Source organism: Bufo bufo, unplaced genomic scaffold (assembly GCF_905171765.1).
Source record: "Bufo bufo unplaced genomic scaffold, aBufBuf1.1, whole genome shotgun sequence".
Lineage (NCBI taxonomy): Eukaryota > Metazoa > Chordata > Amphibia > Anura > Bufonidae > Bufo > Bufo bufo.
Genome location: NW_024401196.1, coordinates 34,573 through 42,725, shown reverse-complemented (window position 1 = coordinate 42,725; position 8,153 = coordinate 34,573). Strand labels below are relative to the sequence as shown.

Sequence of the window (8,153 nt, the reverse complement as noted above, 5' to 3'; positions counted from 1 at the left end):
GCGAGTACTTGTCATTACTCTGCACTTCTGAGACGACGGGCAGTGTAATGAACAGGAAGTGGTGCTCCCATCATGGGGCTGCTTTTTACAAACTGCAGCGTTAAATTACTGGTACGGTATATGGCATGTTACCGCTGCAGCCAATCACCAATCAGTGGTCTAATGCTGAGGACACAATCTTGCAGCCATTGTCGATGAACACTTTGTTTTGGTGGAGAGAGAGCCAGTAGAATATTTGCTGCTTAATGCACTTTAGAAAGTGATCGGCTGTGTGGCTACTGTCGCCTAGGCCAATCAGCTCTAACACCAAGGACATGAGTTGTGACTAACCTGATTTGTTTTTATGAGAAGGTGAGTAGAAGCCTGGACTAATAGGCAGCTGTGGATGTAGTGTTGTTAGATTGTGTAAAGGCTTCTGATACTGTCCCTCATAGACGTTTAATAGGTAAAATAAGGTCTATGGTCTTGGAAAGTGTAGTTTGTAACTTTCTTCTCTATTTCTATTATTTTGTTTATGAAAAAGATGATTATGCTTCCAGTTCAAATTAATGTGCATACTCTGTAACAACACTACTTTGATATATCCAATAAAATATGTATACTTAAAATCAGTACGTACAGTGTTTTGTACAATCTATTATTTACAATAAAACTTGGAAAAACCCAATAAAAATATCATTTTGAAGGAAATTATAGTTTGTAATTGGGTTGAGAACTGCCTGAGAGTTTTGGTCAATAATTCCTATTCAGAATGGTCCAGGGTTATAAGTGGTGTACCTCAAGGTTTAAGTCACTTCTAGATTTCAAGAATGTGAAATGTCAGAAGAATATTAGAGACAATGGTTTATTTCAGCTTGTAATTCTTTCACCACACTTCCAGTAGCTCAAAGGTTTTAATGCACCAAGATGACTGTTCCTTTAAAAAAAAAAAAGGAAAATTCCATAAAATGATGCTATGGTTTAGCTTCTGAAAGGATAATTGATGTCACTTGAGTTATTTTGAGGTGAACATGTGGCAATATTTAAAGTTCTATTTTAAATGCTTACATTTCTCCATGTTTGACATCATAGGAAGATCAGAAGAAATTAGTCAAGATCAAGACTTTGATCCGTCATAATAGAAAGCAATGTCCAGTCGACATGACACACAGGTTTTCTTGCCAGATCTTCAAGCAAGATGGTGGTCGGCTTTGAGTAGAATCAAATTAATCCTGAAATCCAGATCCGCTGATCACTAGTGAGCGGCTCAGCATCAATTAGAGATGAGCAAATCAATTCTGACTCAATCAAATTCCACCCTTATTTTGTAAGATTTCAAATTGCATCTGAATCTGAGAGAGAGAGAAACAAAACTAAAAAAGAGAGAATATGGGTCCAATGAGACTAATGTTATACAAACATTTTCAGGCCAGTTTGAGCACTTTTGATATTGGGTAGAATCAATTTGCACTCAAATCAAATCGGTTAAACAAATTAAATTTTGAGTGATTTGCTTGTCTCTAAATGTGTATTAATGTTTATTACGGGATATGTGTTTATGTAATGTTTGCTGTACGGCTTTCTTAATGTCTTTATTCCTCAGACTGTATATAATGGGGTTAATAAATGGAGTAAATACAGTATACAGCAGAGAGAGGATTTTACTACTGACCCAAGTTTGTTCTCTCTTAGGGAAAACATAAACACTAAATAAAGTCCAGTAAAAAATGGAGACCACAATGAGGAGGGAGCTACAGGTGGAGAAGGCTTTCTGTCTACCAGTACTGGATGGGATCCTTAAGACTGATATCACAATGTAAGTATAAGACACTACAATGATTGCGGTTGGGACCATTACAGTTGGAGCTCCCAAAACAAAAATCTCCAAGTGAAAAAAGAAGGTGTCAGAACAGGACAGGTCTAGTAAGGGGACAAGGTCACAGAATATATGGTCGATGATATTTAACCCACAAAAGTTTAATTTTGATGAAGTTATGGTAGCAATTAATGAAATAACATTACCCATCAACCAACTAATAATGATTGATGTAACACAAAATCTATTCGTCATGATGGAGGAGTAACGGAGGGGATTACAGATGGCCACATATCTGTCATAAGACATCACAGCGAGAAGAAAACACTCTAATCCTTCAGTGCAATCAAAAAAATAAAATTGAGTCATACAACCAATAAAACTGACGGTTCCTCCATTATTCAGTAGGATGTGGAGCAGGTTGGGGACAATATTTGTCGATAATAAGATGTCACTGATGGACAGTTGTGAGATGAAGAAATACATTGGGGTGTGGAGGTTCTTGGTGGTGGACACCAGGATGATGATCAGGAGGTTCCCACATATTGTGGCAACAAAAACCACAAGGAACAGAAGAAATAGAAGATTTCTCAAAAATTGGCTGCCTTGAAATCCTAAGAGGAGGAACTCTGTGACCACAGTCAGATTTGTCTGCAAGTACAATAAGAAATTAATGGAAACATCTAATAACATTAAGCCAGGCTGTGATTTGTTTTTAGAATGTTTAAGACCAGATTAGTAGACATAAGACTATGACATCCACTAGATATGGGGCATGAACCATATGTTGGTAGCCTAAATCTCTCAGCCTTACAAATGGAGATTTTTGAGATGATACCACATTAGTGCAAAGGCAGGAAATGGTAATGCTGAGGCCAGTGATTGGCCACAGTGGTCACAAGTTGTCTTTGTGGTGCTTCCTTTGTTATTTTATACCATTACCTGCCTTTGCCCAAGTTTGTTATGAATTTAGACAATATCTTTAAATTATTCTGAATCTGAACCTAAAATTTGTATATTTGTTGTTTCAGTTCATTTTTCATGTGTGTACATGCAATATAACACTATGGCTTCTTTCACAAAAACGATACAGATTGTGTCCGGATCTGTTCAGGAAAAAAATTTGGGTTTTTAACACATGCACAGTTTTGTTCGCAATTGCGTTCAGTGTTTAAGCCTATTTTTTTTCACGCGGATGCTATCAGTTTTGGCGTGTTTTTTATGCACATGAAAAAAAGATTGTAGAATAACAAACGACATCCCCTATCAACTATCAGTGAAAAACCCTTTGCATCTGTATGTAATTCATTGTTCACGGAAGCCCCATTCTCTTATAAGGGATTTTCAAAAATGCAGAATATAGAACATGCTGAGATTTTTACATAACGCAGAGATGATGCGTGAAAAACAACGTTTAATTACACAGACATAGAAATGAATGGGTCAGGATTCAATATGGGTGTATTTTAATTCAAGCATTGCACACATTGGAAAACTTGTTCATGTGAAAGGAGCCTATTTCTGGCTATTACATAACTTGTATCTGGCATTTTTAGTAGTTTTTTTCAGAGCTGTTGGGTGGAGACTGTCTGCTCTTCATGGATGCCTCAGCACAGGACATGGATAAGCAGGTCACTCTGCAGCACACCTCAAAATGCAACATTAGTAATTGAGGGCATTGCACAGAGACTTGAGCAGATTAGATGCTAATCCAGAAGTTAAAGGGGTTCTCCCACAAAAAATATTCTATCGTTTTCAAACCAGCACCTGGATCCGAAAACTTTTATAATTGCATGTTATTAAAAATGTTGGGTCACATTTATTAAGACCGGCGTTTTATACGGTGGTCTTAATAAAGCCCTGCACTGGCGTTTGATCTGCCTCAGTTATTCATACTGTAGTTCTGGCGACTATATTCTGCCTTTACAGCTCAATGATGTCGTGCTTTGCAGTGTAAGAGAGGCTAAAGTGCATGGAAAGTTTCCTGGCCATTTTCAGAATGTCTTGCGGTCAAGTGAAAGACTTGACAAACCACTTTATAACCAGATTAAAGTAGTGTGCCATGCAGGGTGCATGGGTCAGCTCTCCTCAATGCACCACCAATATAATGTTCTTTCCGTTGTCGGTGACCATGGTTCCGATTTTCAGTTGGCGAGGAGAGAGGCAGGATTTGATTTCACCCTAATTACACAACCAAGGATTAACAGATTGAATTATGTATAAAACACAGTGAACACCCAAAATTCTGTAGAATCTGACAGCAGTTTCTCCCCAATAACAGAAGAAAAGATTAATTGAATTACTGATATATAAAAGAATGCAAACAACCTAAAATCTGTAGAAAGAGATCACTTTTTAACCCCAATTAGTACAGAAAAGTGTAATAGAATCGCTCCTATTACCCAGGCTGTACACTCCCCTATTGGTCCCTGCTCTCTCCCTATAGTGTGGATAATGCTTCCCTATCCTTTCCCTACACAATGAATAATCTTTCCCTGAACTGCTCAATGGTAATTTATAGTGAATAAAGTCTTTCCTAATCACTGTCCCTAGTGCCTGTAACGTCTCTCCCTGCACTAATTTCACTGTAAAATGGCGGAGACCGGTCATGAGGAGACTTTTCATAGGCCTATGACATCACAGGGGCTGGCTAGCGGCTGACTGGCTGTCTGCACAGCTTCATGGGTGATCCCTCATTCCTGGACTTCTATCTTCCTCTTATTACCATGTGCTGCACCCATTTTAGAAAAAATATGATTCGTTACCACAAAGCACAAGGAAATTTGACTTCCAGGCAAATTAAATTTTTCCTGACATTCAGATTGAATTCCACTTTGTCAACTTCGATTCACTCATCTCTAATAGTATATACAGAAGTCTACAGTGTATGTGAAGTACAAGGTATACTAGATGTAGTGTGTACAGATACAGATGTAGTAGAGTTAGCACTCCTGCTTTCTGAGATTTCTGAGTTGTGTTATCTAATCTAAGCAAACACTTTCAATTGCTTTTCAATGGCTTTTGTCTCAAGATAACACAATGAGTTAAGAAATGGGAGTTAAGAGCTGGAGTGCTAACGCTGCTACATCTGTATATAGTATATACAGCAGTGTACTGATATGTGAGGTAGGAGGTATAATAAATGCAGTGTGTACTGATATATAGTATATACAGCAGTGTACTGATATGTGAGGTATGAGGTATAATATATGCAGTGTGTACAGGTATATAGTATATACAGCAGTGTACTGATATGTGAGGTATGAGGTATAATAAATGCAGTGTGTACAGATATATAGTATATACAGCAGTGTACTGATATGTGAGGTACGAGGTATAATAGATGCAGTGTGTACAGATATATAGTATATACAGCAGTGTACTGATATGTGAGGTACGAGGTATAATAGATGCAGTGTGTACAGATATATAGTATATACAGCAGTGTACTGATATATGAGAGATTAGGTATAATAAATGCAGTGTGTACAGATATATAGTATATACAGCAGTGTACTGATATGTGAGGTGCAAGGTATAATAGATGCAGTGTGTACAGATATATAGTATATACAGCAGTGTACTGATATGTGAGGTACAAGGTATAATAAATGCAGTGTGTACAGATATATAGTGTATACAGCAGTGTACTGATATGTGAGGTAAGAGGTATAATAGATGTAGTGTGTATGATATATAGTATATACAGCAGTGTACTGATATGTGAGGTATGAGGTATAATAAATGCAGTGTGTACAGATATATAGTATATACAGCAGTGTACTGATATGTGAGGTGCAAGGTATAATAGATGCAGTGTGTACAGATATATAGTATATACAGCAGTGTACTGATATATGAGAGATGAGGTATAATAAATGCAGTGTGTACAGATATATATTATATACAGCAGTGTACTGATATGTGAGGTGCAAGGTATAATAAATGCAGTGTGTACAGATATATAGTATATATAGCAGTGTACTGATATGTGAGGTACGAGGTATAATAGATGCAGTGTGTACAGATATATAGTATATACAGCAGTGTACTGATATGTGAGGTACGAGGTATAATAGATGCAGTGTGTACAGATATAATTATATACAGCAGTGTACTGATATGTGAGGTGCAAGGTATAATAGATGCAGTGTGTACAGATATATAGTATATACAGCAGTGTACTGATATGTGAGGTACGAGGTATAATAGATGCAGTGTGTACAGATATATAGTATATACAGCAGTGTAATTATATGTGAGGTACGAGGTATAATAAATGCAGTGTGTACAGATATATAGTATATACAGCAGTGTACTGATATATGAGAGATTAGGTATAATAAATGCAGTGTGTACAGATATATAGTATATACAGCAGTGTACTGATATGTGAGGTGCAAGGTATAATAGATGCAGTGTGTACAGATATATAGTATATACAGCAGTGTACTGATATGTGAGGTACAAGGTATAATAAATGCAGTGTGTACAGATATATAGTGTATACAGCAGTGTACTGATATGTGAGGTAAGAGGTATAATAGATGTAGTGTGTATGATATATAGTATATACAGCAGTGTACTGATATGTGAGGTATGAGGTATAATAAATGCAGTGTGTACAGATATATAGCATATACAGCAGTGTACTGATATATGAGAGATGAGGTATAATAAATGCAGTGTGTACAGATATATAGTATATACAGCAGTGTACTGATATGTGAGGTACGAGGTATAATAGATGCAGTGTGTACAGATATATAGTATATACAGCAGTGTACTGATATGTGAGGTACGAGGTATAATAGATGCAGTGTACAGATATATAGTATATACAGCAGTGTACTGATATGTGAGGTATAATATATAATAGATGCAGTGTGTACAGATATATAGTATATACAGCAGTGTACTGATATGTGAGGTATGAGGTATAATAGATGCAGTGTGTACAGATATATAGTATATACAGCAGTGTACTGATATGTGAGGTGCAAGGTATAATAAATGCAGTGTGTACAGATATATAGTATATACAGCAGTGTACTGATATGTGAGGTACGAGGTATAATAGATGCAGTGTGTACAGATATATAGTATATACAGCAGTGTACTGATATGTGAGGTACGAGGTATAATAGATGCAGTGTGTACAGATATAATTATATACAGCAGTGTACTGATATGTGAGGTGCAAGGTATAATAGATGCAGTGTGTACAGATATATAGTATATACAGCAGTGTACTGGTATGTGAGTTACGAGGTATAATAGATGCAGTGTTTACAGATATATAGTATATACAGCAGTGTACTGATATGTGAGGTACGAGGTATAATAGATGCAGTGTGTACAGATACATAGTATATACAGCAGTGTACTGATATGTGAGGTATGATATATAATAGATGCAGTGTGTACAGATATATAGTATATACAGCAGTGTACTGATATGTGAGGTATAATATATAATAGATGCAGTGTGTACAGATACATAGTATATACAGCAGTGTACTGATATGTGAGGTATGATATATAATAGATGCAGTGTGTACAGATATATAGTATATACAGCAGTGTACTGATATGTGAGGTATGAGGTATAATAGAGGCAGTGTGTACAGATATATAGTATATACAGCAGTGTACTGATATGTGAGGTACGAGGTATAATAGATGCAGTGTGTACAGGTATATAGTATATACAGCAGTGTACTGATATGTGAAGTAACTGGTATAATAGATATAGTGTGTACAGATATATAGTATATATAGCAGTAGAGATGGCCTTGCGGTTCGCCCGGCGGTCGGTTTGCGGCGATCTTTGCCCGTTCGCGGTTCGCTGAACATGCGAACATATGGCGGTATTCGCGCCCGCCATATTCTTTTACATTGTGAAGAACTTTGACCCATGACACATCCTTTAGATGGTACAGGACAGCTAATTGAGACATTTCAGCACATGGACATACCCCCTACCTTATAAATAGACCTGATCTGGCCGCCATTTTACATTCAGTATTTTCCCAGTGTAGGGAGAGGTTGCTGTGTGGAGCAGGGACAGACTGTTAGGGACACCAAACGCTAGCTAATAGGTCCACAAAAGTCCTTTTAAGGATGGTATAGGTGTGCTATCGATTGGTGTGCAGTATATAGGGGTGTAATACACTTATAATATACTTTCTAACATAGAAAGCATATTATACTGGATTTGTATTGTGCAGCATTGTGACTGGTGAGCAGTTCTGCAGCGATACTACAACTACACACAGTGACAAACGCAATTAGAAAAAATTATTATAACTGGTGTGATATACCAGTGGCCCCCCAAAACGACAGATTGAAGCGGGGT

The 8,153-nt window shown here is 37.0% G+C and overlaps 1 protein-coding gene across 1 annotated transcript; it reads right to left on the bottom strand.

Moving 5' to 3' along the window:
- Positions 1-1,510: 1,510 nt before the first annotated feature.
- On the bottom strand, positions 1,511-2,446 carry LOC120985020 (olfactory receptor 1468-like; the record flags this gene model as incomplete). The annotated part of the gene is made up of 1 exon (XM_040413467.1): positions 1,511-2,446. A coding segment is annotated over one exon (936 nt), but the record flags the coding sequence as incomplete, so codon positions are not given.
- Between the last annotated feature and the right edge of the window lie 5,707 nt (positions 2,447-8,153).